Source organism: Numida meleagris, chromosome 5, assembly GCF_002078875.1.
Source record: "Numida meleagris isolate 19003 breed g44 Domestic line chromosome 5, NumMel1.0, whole genome shotgun sequence".
NCBI classification, from domain to species: Eukaryota; Metazoa; Chordata; class Aves; order Galliformes; family Numididae; genus Numida; species Numida meleagris.
The window spans coordinates 70,836,148-70,851,395 of record NC_034413.1 but is presented as its reverse complement, the minus strand read 5'-3'; the positions used below and the strand labels follow the sequence as shown (position 1 = coordinate 70,851,395).

At 51.5% G+C, this 15,248-nt stretch overlaps 1 protein-coding gene and 1 long non-coding RNA gene across 3 annotated transcripts in view; both read left to right on the top strand.

The window, feature by feature from the left end:
* The window catches only part of NR4A2 (nuclear receptor subfamily 4 group A member 2), a 3,227-nt gene extending 1,673 nt beyond the window's left edge, over nucleotides 1-1,554 (top strand). The window contains exons 4-5 of the mRNA XM_021400087.1: nucleotides 135-313; nucleotides 400-1,554. Coding sequence (XP_021255762.1) covers nucleotides 135-313; nucleotides 400-656 — 436 coding nt within the window. The 3' untranslated portion in view covers nucleotides 657-1,554. The remainder of the gene's footprint in view (nucleotides 1-134; nucleotides 314-399) is intronic.
* On the top strand, nucleotides 7,638-13,808 carry LOC110400307. 2 transcript variants are annotated; one of them, XR_002439742.1, is made up of 5 exons: nucleotides 7,638-8,412; nucleotides 10,849-10,941; nucleotides 11,303-11,426; nucleotides 12,633-12,722; nucleotides 13,436-13,808. It is a non-coding gene; the product is annotated as an uncharacterized LOC110400307 (long non-coding RNA). The 2 variants fall into 2 exon arrangements; XR_002439743.1 differs by lacking the exon at nucleotides 7,638-8,412 and adding an exon at nucleotides 9,712-10,190.

The following is a 15,248-nucleotide window of genomic DNA, read 5'->3' as shown; positions in this document are numbered from 1 at the left end:
TCTTTTTTTCCCCCCTCTCTCCTCTCCTTTTCTGTCCTCTCTCTTTTTCCCTCTCTGTTGTTTTTCTTCTCCCATCTAATTTTCCTTTCTCACCCACTCCTCCATTCATGCTGGGGCTGTCACGCTCCCCGCAGGTCGAACCCCGTGGAGGGGAAGCTCATCTTCTGCAACGGGGTGGTCCTGCACCGGCTGCAGTGCGTCCGCGGCTTCGGGGAATGGATCGATTCCATCGTTGAGTTTTCCTCCAACTTGCAGAACATGAACATCGACATCTCGGCGTTCTCCTGCATCGCTGCCCTGGCCATGGTGACAGGTCAGTGCCCGTCTCCCATCTCCTGCCCCACTGCTGTCCCGCGGTGTCACCCCGTAACGTCCCGATCCTTTCCGTGTGTTTTGCAGAGAGGCACGGGCTCAAAGAACCCAAGCGGGTGGAAGAGCTGCAGAACAAGATAGTGAATTGTCTCAAGGACCATGTGACTTTCAACAACGGGGGCCTGAATCGCCCCAACTATTTGTCCAAACTCTTGGGGAAGCTCCCCGAACTCCGCACGCTTTGCACGCAGGGGCTGCAGCGCATTTTCTACCTGAAACTGGAGGATTTGGTGCCACCGCCAGCAATAATCGACAAACTCTTCCTGGACACTTTACCTTTTTAAGACTCTTCCCGTGCACTGACGCTGAACTTGAGGAACCTTCGCCCGTCGGAAGGGGACTTCACCTGGGCACGAGGCAGCGCGTGGGGCGGCACGGCCCCCTCCCAGAGAGCGCTGAGCCTCCTGCGGGCGGAGCGCGACGGGGCGTTTGGCTCTGGGGCACCATGGATGCAGATCTTGGACTACACAAATCCCATGGTATAAACTTTTTATTATCAGCTTATAGATGAGTTTATTATTGAGGACTTCTGGTTAAACAGACGAAGCAATCTGGCGACGCCAGGCGCGCGGCTCAGACCGAGCGGGGCAGCCCACGCGCTGAGGGGCCCGCGGGGTCTCGCCTCCTAAAGACTAAAGTTTTCTGCTGTAAAAGAAAGCTGTAATATACACAGATCCTAAATGTTCCGTGGGTGGCATGCCAGGAAGGAAGGGAAAGGCTTGTACATTTATCAGATGCGGTTTGGCTTTTTAAAAATTAATCCGTGCCTAGTTCCGAATAAAGATGGGAATCGATTCTAAAGAATTAAAAAAAACAAAAGCTAAACGTGTTTGGGGAGAAAAAAAAAATTAAAAAGGGAGACTAAAGAGAAGGAAAAGCGAATCACTCCGTGCGAGGGAAGCGTGACGATGCTAGGGTGGCAATGTTATAGGCACTTGCTATTTCAGTAATGTCTATATTCTATAAATAGTATTTCAGACACTATGTAGTCTGTTAGCTTTTATAAGGACTGGTAGTTCTCTGAGCTTCACACGTTTTCTCAGTTGTAAAATAGGTGGGCACAAGTATGACCAAACCCGAAATCCTCGCAAAGGGACACATAGTGTTTGTAAGCACCGTCCACATTCCTTGTTTGTAAGTGTTGTATGTACTGTTGATGTTGATTAAAAGAAAAGAAGTTTATATCTTGATTATTTTGTTGTCTAAAGCGAAACGAACCTTGCATGCAGCAGCTTCTGGCCGTTTCCAGAGTGCTTATAATATACATAACTCCCTGGAAATTACTGAGCACTTTGAATTTTGGTTCTGTTTTGTTTTGTTGGTTATTATTTTTTTTTTAATGTCTAAAATCGTCGGTTAATATATTCTTTTATGTTGGAGTAATATTTTTAATATTGCCATATACTGTAGTATTTTTTCTTTGTATATTTCCAGTATGGCACATTACCCGGGTCACTGCCTTTTTTTCTATGGTGTACCACAGTTAGAAACGCGGATTTTTTTTTTTCCCCGATAACTCTTTCTTTGAGAAAGACAATTTTAATGTTTACAACAATAAAACGTGTAAACGAACAGAATCTCGTCTTCTTTCTGTCCAAGCGAGAAGCGGCAGCGCCAGCACCCATTGCAAATAAAGGACAATAGACTGACAATGTAGTAATAAACTGCACAGGAGAATGGATGGGGCGGTTTCGTTTCAGTAACGCGCGACGGAACGCAGCGGCTCTGCGGGAGAAGGAGGAGGAGAGCCCCGCACGGAGAGGTTGGTCCTTTCGCCGCTTTTTATCCTCGTTCGGAGAGGTTTGGTCCTTCGGCCGCTTTTTGTCCCTCGGGGAGCGGCCTCTCAGCCCCGCTCCGTGTGCCCGCGGCGCGCAGCGAAGGACGGGGCGGCCCCGGGGGGTGCGCTTCGGTTCCACGGCCGCACCGCAAAGGCTGCGGGCCCTGGGAAGCTTTGCTCCCGGCTTTGTAGGAATCAATTGCGGTCAGCGTCGCGCTTAGGAACTTCCCGATCGGCTTAGAGGCTGCGGAAGGAGGCTGCGATAGCGGCCGTGCTCCCGCCCTCCGTCGGTTTCAGCCCGGAGCGGCGCTGGGGGCTGCGGGACGCGGGCGGGGGGCGGCGGTCCGACCCCGGATCGGAGCCGGCGGGGGGAGCGGGGGAATTTGGGGAACTTCCGCCTCCCGCGTCGGGGAAAAATGAAAGCCCGCCGGAGCGCTGCTCCTCGATGCGCTCTCCCCGATTCTTTGCGCTGCTCTCCGCGGCCCTCAGCCGCTTGCCCGACCCCGAACAGCCCCGGGAGGCGGCAGCCGGCGGGCAGAGACGGCCCCCTCTGCGCCCTGAGCACGCTCCCCAGAGCGGAGCTGCCCACAGCCCCCGGGCGCTGCCCACCCCGCAGTACGGAGGAGCGGGGGCGGCCGCGCCGTCGGGGAGAGGCAGCTGCGCGGCAGCCCCACGGCCGTCCGCGGGCCCGAGCCGGAGGCGTTGTCCCGTCAGGGGCGTGGGCGTGCGGGCCCACGGCCGTTAGCACCGGCGGGGCTATTTCAAAGCCTTTATGGAACGCTCCAGGCCGATTCCCCCCTCTTCGGAGGGCCGGGGCAGCCCGGGGGAGCCGACACTCGGGAAAGGAACGCGGTGTCCGGCCGGAGCCGGCGGGGAGAGCGGGCAGGGAGCGCTCGGGGAGATCGGCGTCGACGGCGGCCCCCTCTGGGAGCGGGGAAACACACGGGGCCGGGCGGCGCGGGCACAGGTGTGGAGCGGCCCCAGGTGCGGGGCCGGGTGGGCCGCGGATACGGGCGGGGCAGGGCCCGATCGGGCTTAGAGGGGTTCGCGCGGCGGCGGCTCCTCTGGCAGAGCGGAGCTTCGTGCTTCCCTGGGTCTGCTCCGCCCGCAGCCGGGCCCCCGTGCGTTCCCGGGGGCTGCCCTGCTCGCTCCCCCCCCATCCCGTGCCGCTCCGGGGCCGCCCCCGCTGCTCAGCGCCGATACAGCGGCTGGAACGGAGCCGTCGGGTGTGGAGGTTTTATGGCTCGGATGGACGAGGAGGAGTGGATTCCCGGTAAGCGCAGAAAGCAGCGAGTGCTGCTGCGAGCCGGTGCCTGTGCGGGCATCGGCCTGGGTGCGGGTGCTGCGTGGTGGCCGGGATCTGCTGCTTGGTGTTACCGACGACGTCGAGTCTTGAACCCTGGCCCAGAGATGCCACCTGCTCTAGCTTCCTCTTAGGCCCCGGGCTGCTTTCACTCGATACTTACTTTCTCTCGGCCGGGTATTTGACATAACTTTTCTGCCGCGGCGGGTGCCCCCCGCCCGGAGGAGAAGAGCCGTCCTCCTGCCGCAGCCCCCGCGCATCGCCCTTCCCGCAGCAGTGGGCGCTTCCCTGCCGGGCTGCGGGGGAACCGGCACAGGGCAGCACAGCCCCTGCTCGGCACAGCCCCGCGCCGCGGTCTTCTCGGAGGGCGTTACTTTCAGATGTAAAGTATCCCCGATTAGTAACGGTATTAATTATTTTAGCTGCGCGCCGATCGTTACGTTTGGTGCTGCCTTTTGTGCTTGGCCTGTGTGAGAAGGCAGACAAAGCCATTCTGCTTCGTTCCCTCGGGATTTCCTTTTTTTTTTCTGGTTTGTTATCAGTTTGTTACCCGACTTCTTTGCTCGTATGTTGCACTGACTTCAGGAGTCGCTCCTTTAGTGCAGCAATGCAACGGAGCAGAGCCTGTTAGCTGCAGTTATCTAAAGACATGCTCCTCTTCCCACATGCTTATATCGTGGGCTGTCCTGGTGCCGGACACCTTTCTCCCCCTGATTCAGAGAGGTGAGGGGACGGTGCTCATGTGTAATTCCCCAAAACACGTTGGAGTTTGCAATGTGACAAACAAAGCGGGGTGAGCTCGGGTCAGGTGTTGGCTCGTTCGGTGCATTGTAGTCATCTCCTGACATTTAATGGAAGCTGCATTTATCTGCGGCCCAGGCTGTGCAATGCACGCCTCGTGCGTGCGGGGCTCTGCGTCCCACAGACCCGTGTGCCCGCGGTTCTGATGGAATTCACGCCCGCAGCTCAGGGCCGAGGCGATGTCGCGACATATTCCGGGCCTGCCTTTCCTGAGCGCCGTATGGGAAAGATGAATTACCGCAGGCGTGACACCCTCGCAGGAGCTTTATTAGTTTTGGAATGCAATCAGCAACACTTGCTTTCTTAGCCCTTTACCTAATTATCCTCATCGCATATGTCACAGGCGTAGGGAACAGCCAGCAGGAATTTATGTCTGGGGGAAGTCAGAGCTGGGGATGTGTTCCGTGTGATTTTAGCCTCCTGACTTCTCTTTGGTAGCACAAGTCCCCGCGCTGGCCGCATACGTAGCGCGCCTCGGCTGCACCTGTAGGTGATTTCTGCTGCATTAGTGAACCCACTGCTGCATCATCTGCATTTGCTGAAACGTTAGCCCTAAGTAACCTTTATGGCTGGCTGTGGTGCGGAGGGAGATGTTGGTATTCATGAATGTTTTGACATGTTTGACATTTTCTATACGGTGTGCTCTTTCTCTGTTTTTCTGATCTCCTCCCGCCTCCCCCTCCCCAGTTGCAGCGGTAAATGCCCCCCCCTCCAGGCTGGGGGTCTGCTGGGCAGCAGCTCCAGCTTCGAGTTTTGGTTTCAAAGTGGGCGACTGGGTAAATAATGCGATTATCGCATTTTAATGGGAGGCAACTCTAACCAGATGAGCTCATTTCGAAGGAACAGGTGATTTCTGTTCCCGTTTGAAAGAGACACATCTGGCGTACAGAGCTGTGACATGGGAAGGCAGGGATCTCTGCAGAACCAGGGGTTCATGCGGATGCGATATTAATGCCTTGGGTTTGTTGCAGCACCGGCAAGGCAGCGGTGCTTACTTCAGCACGGTGGTGCCTGACTTCAGTGCCCTGTTTTCTGCAGGGTAGCGAATGTGCCAAACTCCGCAGTGGCTGACGTTGAAACAAATTTGGGGCAGATGCAAACAGCGTGGTTGTTGGGTTGGCCTCGTGCTTGGGTTATTTCTGGTTTTCGTCTGCATCTGTGTGCATGCAGCACTCTGACAGCCGCTCCCGTTGGTAAACGTGGGCCCTTCTCTGTGCTGGCAGGATGCAGAGCCGGTGGGATGGTTTGGGCAGCGAGCATCCGTCCCCTCTCTTAGGATGAAGTGGTTCTCAGAATGCAGGCAGCGTGTGACAGGGCGCCGTGCTTCTGTTGAGCAGGAGCGATGCTGGAGCAGCTCTCACCGGCTCTGGGTGCAGCTCTGCTGTGGGGCTGCAGCACTGCAGCTCTTCTCTGCAGGCAGTGCTGGTCTGCCCGTGCTGTGCTAATGCCCCAAATCGCAGCGCTGTGCATCTGGTGACTGAAGCACCGGCTTTCATGGAGCAGCTCTGTTTCCAGTGCTGGCCGAGGTGCTGCCTCGTGCTTGCTGCGTGTCTTACTGAAGACATATAGGTTTGCTCACGTTAAGAAGCACCGAATCCTGTTACTTAGCTTATTTTTCTTAGTTTTTTTTTTTTTTTACAGGCACATCAGTCGAAAATTTTAATTATTCCATCATTTTAATGTCACACGTGACTTAACGTGGTGCGTTTCAATAACCAGTCAGAATCACCGGCAATGAAGGTGGCTGTTCCCTTCCTGCAGCAGGACTTGGCAGAGCAGCAGGGGCCTTAATCCTGAGCGTGCCCAGGTTCCTTCCTGGAGGTGCTCTGTCACTGGGGGTTGGTAGCATTCCTGTGCGTGACCCATGGGCGTCACAGAAGCGTGCTGTGTGCGCAGCAAGGAGAAGCATTAGGCCTGCACCGGGCGCCCGTCTTCATCAAATGGCTGCGGTGCATCCTGTGCACTTTGCACCCTCTGGTCCTTCACAAGCACTGAGAGAGGCGTGTCAGCACGTTCTGCCTTTGGATTGTGTGGGTGCACCATCAGGGGTCTGGGTGCGCCTCTCAGGTCAAAGCTGGGATCCCAACTGCAGCCAGGCTGTGCTCAGCACGGAGCTGGAAGGCAGAAAGCAGCCGTGACATTTCTCAAACAAAACATGGATGGGTCCATCCCTCGGCTGAGCCGCAGTGCTCTGCAGGCTGTGCCTGTGCGCATGCAGCACGTGTTGCAGTGCCATGCGGGCTGTGCATGCAGCAGGCACTGCATAGCTCTGCAATGTTGCACCTTTGGCAGCGTTTTAAAATCAAAGGTGCAAACTCAGTTCCTTTGCTGTACGGCGTCTCCTGGGCAGATGCAAGGGAGGTTTGCCGAACTTGCACAGTAGCTCAGTGCCTTTAGCGCAGTGGTAGCTCTGTTTTAATGCTGCCGTGGTTAATTCTTTAGGATCCCTTCTAAATGTTATTCTCCTGCAGCCTGTTCCCGAGTCTGCGAGGGCTGACATTTTTTTGTCCCAGATATTTCCCTGGTTTGTCTCCTCTCTGCGCTGTCAGGGGGTGACAGCCGCGGCCCCGCAGGTGCAGGGCAGGTGAGCAGCCCCGTGGGCGGCGGTGTCACGGCCGCTCTGCTTCACGGTGCTCTGCTTCGCGGCGCTGCCTGCAGGGCGCTGCCATTTGGCCCAGCCCGGCTGCGACGTGCTCCCCCCGGGCTGAGCGCTGGCAGTCGGGGTTGGCTTTGTGGGGCAGGGAGCAGGAGGGCTGCCCGCAGTCTCTGCTTTGTGCTAATCCAGTTCTAAAAATCCTCTCCAAGCAGCCGGAGCGGTGACTGAGTTGTTGGGGAATTGGGGGTTCAGAGCGTTTCTAGTGGTTTAGGAGCTGTTGTTCTGCCACCTTTGCTGTTGTAAGTAATAGCAAAAATCCGAGTGTGAGGGTGGGGATGTGCCGAGCCCGCTGGGGCAGGGCTCAGTGCTCCTCTGAATGTGTGCCGTGGGGTTTGTACCTGAAGTTATTATGTTGGAATTTGGGACTATCGCTTTCGAATCACAGCATTTCCCAGCATCCAGAATTAGGCATCTTGTGACGCTGTGCTAACATCTGTATGTGTCAATGTGATGTTGGTCATTCCCTGCTCCCAGTGGCGGGGCTGTGATCCCCACGCACTGCTTGCTGCCCTCCAGCACCGCCCTGTGTGCTTTGCTTTGCAGCACCCGGGCACACAGCGGCACCGGCACTGATGGTGTGAGCATGGCATCATACCATGGTCCTTGTATGCAGTGGCGGAGGCTCCTGAGGAATACAAACCCCAAACCACGTGTTTATGAGATTTTTTGTCAAGGGTAATCTACTGCACAACTGAGGGTGTACGCAGGGATAATAAAGCACGGTTATGTCTATTACAAATTAATTTCAACTCGTATACTGATATCTTGCTCCTACAAAACCTTTACACATTCAGCTTTCGTGGTAATTTCAAATGGAGCTCATAGAACTCCAAGAACTAAAATTTTTACTTCATTTCCAACAAAAACAAATCAATTTCATGTGCTCACATTACTTCGATAATCATTTGTAAGTGAGCAATATGGTTATGAATGAGAAATACGTGTTTTCCACGATACCTTTATTTCAGAGCTGTATTTTAGCAGAGCTACAAACAAATGTGAGACAACGGCATGCAGTTATTTGGGATTGGAGACAATAGGGAGAGACGGTCGCTGGCTAGAATTAACTGCAGGCATCTGCCATGTGTTTCTGCACTGCAGAGGAGAATGTTGTGGCTTTGGTAGGCGCAGGGCTGGGCAGAAACCCTGTTTCTGAATGGGGGAGCTTTGGGTTTGTTTCCTGTGGCCAACAGGAGGTGCATTCCCTGAGGATGTGTGTGCTGGTACAGCAGTTTCAAAAAGAAGTGAGGTGGTGTTTTTATCCTGACATCTGTGGTTCCCGTAAAAGTTGAGCAGGTATTTAGTTAGGTTTAATACTGCGGTGTTCTCGTTCCAGACCAACATGGAACTGCAATAGGAATGGTTGGCTCTTCTTGCTGTAGGAGCAACAGTGCATCAAATTCAATCATTGCTGCAGGCGGAATAGCAAAAGTGGTGCACGGGAATGCAGGAGGTGATGTGTTTGGATGCGGACAGTGCCTTGTGGAATCCTGCTGAGAACTGGTGAGTGCCAGCAGCTCCTTGGCCATCTACTGCAGGAATCATAGGGAAACTGGAAAGGGGATTGGAAGAGGAGAGGTGATAGAAAGGCCCAGCCGGGGCTTCTCCTCCTGTGTGCATCGGGTCCTGCTCTGCACAAGTGCAGTGGAGCCAAAGGGTGAAGCGAAGCAACCTGCTGACACGTGGTGGTTGTGTTTGGGCTGGGGTCAGTGCTGCTGCTCAATACCCCTCTGGCAGCTCCCTGGGGCTGGGCTGGCCCTGCGGCTGTGCACTGCAGTCAGTGGCTGTTGGAGAGATGGAAGCTGCCATAAGCATGCACTGGCAGAGCTTTCCTCCTTATCCCAGGGGGCTCTGCCTCTAGGGTTGTGGTTTTTTTCCCCATGGATTCTGTTCAGCCATCAGGGCCCTTGCTCGAATGTTTCCTAGGATCTGATTTTAATGAGAACTAACTCAGGTGGGGCTGCTGTTAGCTCATGGAAAACACTTACTGCCAACCACAAAACCCCTGCAAAACAGAGTTTTTAAATGTGTTAGTACAGCTACAATATGGTGTTGTACAACTGTGTAATTTCACACACTGCCATTTGAAAGGACCCATTTTCATTTCCTGCCTGCATCGCAAACAGAAGCGATCGTGAGAGCCCTCCTAATTCCCCTTGGATATCCCTCTGTCTCGGCAATGACAACAAAAGCTGTGCCATGCAGCTTGGCACCGCGAGGCCCTGCTGGCAGCTCCTGCAGCAGAGGGCCGGGCTGGGTGAACAGACGTGCTGCACATTGGCCTCATGGTGCACAGCACAGCTGCATGGAGAGTGTGCAGCAACAGCAGGCATAGGCTGGCTCCTGCAGCAGGGGTCTTGCTCTGCAAGCGCTGCATCCACAAAGGCAAAGTGTAAGCCAGAGCTTTCCCTGTGGAGGAGTAACCCTCCTTTAGTGACAAACCAGCATTTGCAAACAGGGCTCTTTACCTAGCAGAGTGGAGGGAGAGAGTGCCTCCTCTGTGCCTTACTGAGGGCTTTTCCTGATTTTGATCAAGGGAGGTAACACTTGGATAAAGGAAAAGCTTTACTTTCAATTGTCTGTCCATGTTTTAATTTCAGTTTTTTCTCCCATGCCATAGCAGCAGTTAGTCTCATGTGTCAAAGGCTGTTTCCACAATTATGGTTTGCCTAATGGTCCTTTTGTTATAACTCATAGGCTAATAGAAGTCAGAGCTGGAAAAGACCTATTAGATTATTGAGTCAATGCCCTGCAAATGCAGGATATAATCTCCCAGATAGAGGAGGTATCAGGTATTATTAAACAGATTTTACTCTTGATCTTAGTTAAACTGTGGTTAGTAGCTGTCCAGTTCCTCAAACGGAGCAATAACAATAGCTTAATTTTAGATTTTGGGAGAGTGTCTGTACTGGTGTTTACCATCTGGCATTTCCCTGTGTTGCCTGTAGATGTGCGTGCTCTGGAGGAAAGGAGATAGATTCCTAACAGACAGCAGCATGGGAAAAAAATCCATCAGATACCCCCAAAGCCTTTGTTTTCCTGGGATAAAGCTGTGCAAAACATCGCTTCTGTAGGGACAAGTAACCTGGAACAGGACACCATGTTCCTCAGCAATGGCTGTAGGTCCTTTGGAAGCCCAGCTGGTTTTGCTTCAGTGCTGATGTGATCTGTTAGGCTGGCAGCAGGTGTGAAGGCAGTTGCTCTCTGCTCTTCCTGCAATGCTGGGCTTGGAGTGGAGGGCTGGTGGGGCTGGGGACTCACCTGCTGTGTTAGTATAGAGCGTAAGTCACACCTCTGAATTATTTTCATCAGCTTCTCCTATAATGAATTTCCCCTGTAATGTCTTAGTAAATCCTGACTTCTGCTGTTAGAGAACGGTTGCTGGCGAATATGTGGGGACAAAATTGGAGCATGGGCACTGCAGGTAGCGAGCAGGATGCTGTGGGACTGCTAAGTAGCACTGCAGAAGTAGAAATTACAAAGTACTCAAGCCTATTGCTGTAACTATCTCATTTGGCTAAAAGAGATGCACCGCTTTACAGCGCATGTTCCTTCCTGCAATGGCAGCTGCAGGAGCCTGCCAGCCCAACAGCCCTTGTCCTGGAGAGTACAGCAGTGTATTTTGTTGAGAATTGTTAATTTCACTTGTGGGGATGTGGGCTTTCATCTTGGCTGCACTGCTGAACCAGCAGGAGAACTCTTAGAAGTGTTGGTGTGTCTCTATGCTTTCCTGGAGCTGCTGTGAGGTGTGCTGATTTTTTTTTTTTTTTTAATACAAAAGAACTAATTTCAAATATGAAGAGGATATTGTGATGTTGCTTTTTGGTTTGTGGTTTCCGCAGCTGGCCTGCGTGGCACCAAGGTGACAGTGAGGAACAAAAGAAGCGAAGTAGTGCTCATCATTTCACTTATTTGATGTATCATTTTCCTCATTGGTAGGAAGAAATGCTTGAAAAAACTTGCAAGCGAGACGTCCTTCTGCATGGCATGGAAAGGGTTTTCTGCACTGTGAGCACATTCCCCCTGTAGCAGGTATGCTTATGGAGTCTTCAGAATGCCCTTTACCTGTCAAACTGTATTGGATCTAAGTTTCCCTCTCCAGGGCCTATAATAAGCTTTAAAAACAATATATGAAGTGTGCCCCGAGGACCCCAAAACATTGGAAGCCAGGGCTTTGAAAGCATTTAGAGGGGAAAAACGGATGCGTCTCCTGCAGTCATTTGTGTTTACCCAGTGCTGCAATGTGTCTGCTCTGAACAGCGGCCTGCTCCGAACAGCGGCCTACTCAGCCTTAGGGCCTACAGGAGCATGGCTCATTCCATCCATTCATCGCCAGCCTGGGTCAGCTCTAGGATTTTTCAGGTTTTTGGCCTGAGAAAGAATCTCTGCACAGGTACGGTTGTGGCACAGACCAGAGCCCTGCATGGCGTTTGTCTTAGGACGATTGAAGCAATGAGACGAAGTACTCTGGCAAATCCAAGGCCTGCCCACCTCCTTCATCTCGCAGAAAAACACAGGTAACAAAATGAGTCTCTCGGTTATTTTCATGTTCTTTAATTTCAAGTCCATGCCTGATTTAAAGAAGGGCAGCTACAGGGAAGGTGCGGAAAGCAGGTGCTGGCTGCGGCGTTTCTCAGTGCATGGAGTCTGACCTCGTGCTGTTAGACCCGACTGGCCAGCAGCGGTTGCCTTGCAATAAAAAGCAGTTGAGGTGTTGTGGGAATGAAGCCAAGGCCTGGGGTTGGCTGGTGGGCTGCCTATGCTGCCAGCATGGACACGTGCTCTGCTCTGTGTGTTGTCGCAGACAGAGCAGGTACCGATGTCCTCCCTGCCCCGTGGCTGTGGGCTCAGCCATGGGACACAGAGCTGTGCTATTGTTAAAAACATTCACGTGAAATACAAGCTTTCCATTTGCTTTAACATTGACTAGGATTATGGCCTCTAATTTATGTGCGAATATTTGTCTTTATTTGGCAAGATAGATACACTCTTTTTCTTCCCCCCACCCCCCCCAGAATGTGGTAAGCTCAAAGCCATGGGCCAACCCCCAAACAACCCCCAACTGCCATGAGTAACGAGCATCAAAGTGGGACTGGGCTGTGACTGGGAACAGGGAAGCTGCAATTTGTCCTTTTGGGTTTGTCTCACTCTGCTTGGTTTCATTTGGAGGTGTGTGCTTAAGCCTTACACAGGCAGACATTGGTTCCAATGGGAACTTGCACCAGTAGTCAGTAGATTTACATAGAGTTTTGGAGTCTGATTTTTCTGTGTTCCAAGGGATTATTAACTAATAATTTATTAAACTTGGAGATTAAGGCAGTTTAAGGATACAAACGCCCTGGCCCCATGGTGGGGCAGCCCTCCCTCTGCACCCCGGGTCTTCCTTTGTCCTCCACTGACAACACGTGGATTTGTTGTTAATAACTTATTCCCTATGGTAATCCCTGTCCTGGCTAATGCTGTTTGGAAATACAAATGTACCCATCTCATTTAGTTAGAGAGAACATCCTGCAGGAAAGATGTCTGTAATGTGAAAGAGTACCCTTTAAATAATGAATACGGCTCTATGTATGGCTCTATCTTAGAAAGCAAGCAAGACTTGTCCATAGCCTCACATCCCTTTGTCAGGCCGTTAGTGTGGCTCGATACAAACTCTTAGGCAGTTGTGGTTCTTAATTCCCTGTCTTTAAGCACAAATTAAATGCACATTTTTTTTTGCCTAGGATTTAATTTGAGGAGGCAGTGACGAGCAAATTATAGAAGGATGTTGGGGAAGCTGCCTGTATGGGTGATGCACAAAGGTTGGACTGCAGGTAGGGAGCCCAGCTCCCAGATGTGTCCAGCTCATGCCTACCAATGTCTGGTCAACATCTGGGGAACAAATACTCTAGCCTTATTGAAGCACAGTGGAGTTATGGGGCTGGTGGTTGGTGTTATTCCTGATGGGTTTTCACAGAGGAGACTTTGATCCTTTCCTTATGCTGACCGGTTGGGCTAGGAGTGCAAGTGCCCTCACTCTTGAGCCATTCAGAACAGTGGCTAGCAGAACTAAATGTTAACCCGTGTACAGCTTTATAATGCAAATCTGGTTTTTAGTTTTACAAGGCGCTTTGCCACACTTAACCCCTCCCCAAAACAAAGCCAGCCTCCCCCAGCAATCGCCCTCCCAGATTTGCTCACCTCCTGATATTTGAATAATTCATTGTTTGGATAAGGACACTTGTTCTGTAGTAATTAGCTCTGAGAGGAGGTTTGGTGTGAACCAACCCCGCTATGATGCAGGCTGTCTGTCACTCTTTGTCCCAGCAAACGTGCAGACAGTTCTCTTCTTCACTGCTGAATGTTGAGTTGGTGTTCCTAGAACCTGCAGTGCTTTAGTCCTTGGTCACACTGCTCTGGAACACAACCAGAATGCTTCCAAGCCTGCAGGCAGGGCTCTGTGGCAGAGAACGGCCGTGAGCTGCTGCTTCCTGCTTGCCAGAACACATCTAATGCTTCTGCTCCATAAAAGATCATTTCTTTCTAGGGAGAATTAAAGCAAACGGGATGAGAGAGGTCCATATGCATGAACCACGTACAGTTATTCTTACAATTACAAGAAAGATGGTGATAATTACCATGGCAATTTGCTTCTTTATGGATGAGATTTCTTCAAATAGATGCAGAAATATCTCCTCTCTGTCTCTGTACTCTTATGTTTAGCTTTTCTCTGAGATAATGGTTTCACAGCAAACATTTTAAGGAAATTGACGGTGCTTACAGGAAAGCCTCGATTTTAGAAATGTTAGCATTTTTCACTAGTCATGTAACTATCTGTAAATAAAAATTTGGCCTCGATAGTTCCCATTTCGAATTTAATACCCGGGGAGGATCTTGGTAACTAACACAACCGGGGGAAATAGGCGTGTGCGTCATCATCCATATTGCTGGTTTAAATTAGTGCAGGTTGCTGGCGGATGGAAGCTAGCAGGGCTGCTCTGGGGCTCTGAGCCGCCGTGGGAAGGGACTGCTCCTTCTGGGCCTGGGAACCGCTGTTACTACCCAGAGAAGAACTGCTTTTGCTCATGCAGGTGTCAGTGTGATGCAGAAGTGGTTAGCTACCAGAAGCATTGATTCATTAAGGAGATTATTCAGTAAAGAAGGAAAAATTAGCTGAATAATATGCTTTAACAAATATAATCTGACTGGCCTTATTGTGCATGTCCGTGAGCCTGGCAGTGGCTGCCTTTTAATTTAGGTTCTCATGCTCAGCTAGTTGTCAATATGCATTCAGATTTCTGCATCCGCTTCTACTCTTAGCTGCTTAGATATCAGCACTTTTTAAAAAATTACATCTATTTTTTAAGAATCTTTTACATGCTCTTAGGGTCATGGAATCATTAAGGTCAGAAAAGACCTCTAGGAACCCCAACCCCAGCCCACTATGCCCACTGCCCACGTCCCTCAGTGCCACATCCCCATGGCTCTGGGACACCCCCAGGGATGGTGATCCCCCACTCCCTGGGCAGCTGTGCCAGTGCCTGATGGCTGTTTGGGGAAGGAATCGTTCCTCATACCCAACCTGACTCTCCCCTGGCACAGCGTGAGGGCAGCACCTCTCGTCCAGTTGCTGTCACCCGGGAGCAGAGGCCGACCCCTCCCTTGCTCCAACCTCCTTTCAGGAGCTATGGGGAGTGATGAGGTCTCTGCTTCGCACTGAGTCATCCCAATTCCCTCAGTTGCTCCCCATAGGACTGTGCTCCAGACCCTTCTTATACTGAGGGATTTAATAAAATCAAGTTATTACTACATAAATTGTCAGAAGCATGTCTTTTTGCTTAAATCTGGAAGTGTACCTCTTGAAATACATTTGCAATTGAAACTTAAAGACTATTCTTTCTATTCCTCTGTATGAGAAGAGCCATATGGATGAGGGGAAGTAGCTTTTAACTGGAAGAGGGTAGATTGAGATTAGATATCAGGAAGAAATTCTTTACTGTGAGGGTGGTGAGACACAGGAACAGGTTGCCCATTGAGGTTGTGGGTGCACCCTCCCTGAAAGCATTCAAGGCCAGGTGGGATGGAGCTGTGAGCAACCTGGTCTGGTGGAGGCATCCCTGCCCATGGCGGGGGCATTGGAACAAGATGATCTGTAAGGTCCCTTCCAACCCATTCTATGATTCTGAATTCTAACTGATACATTTTCAGATGGGATGTACTTACATGGCATCCCCCATAATGTTTAGGTGGGAGCTGCAGGGTTTTCCAAGTGTGATGTCAGCGCTGTTCCTGTCACCTCATTCAGACATTCAGGTGTCTGTCACAAGGGCTTATTTCATGGGTGTCTGCAGCAGAATCGC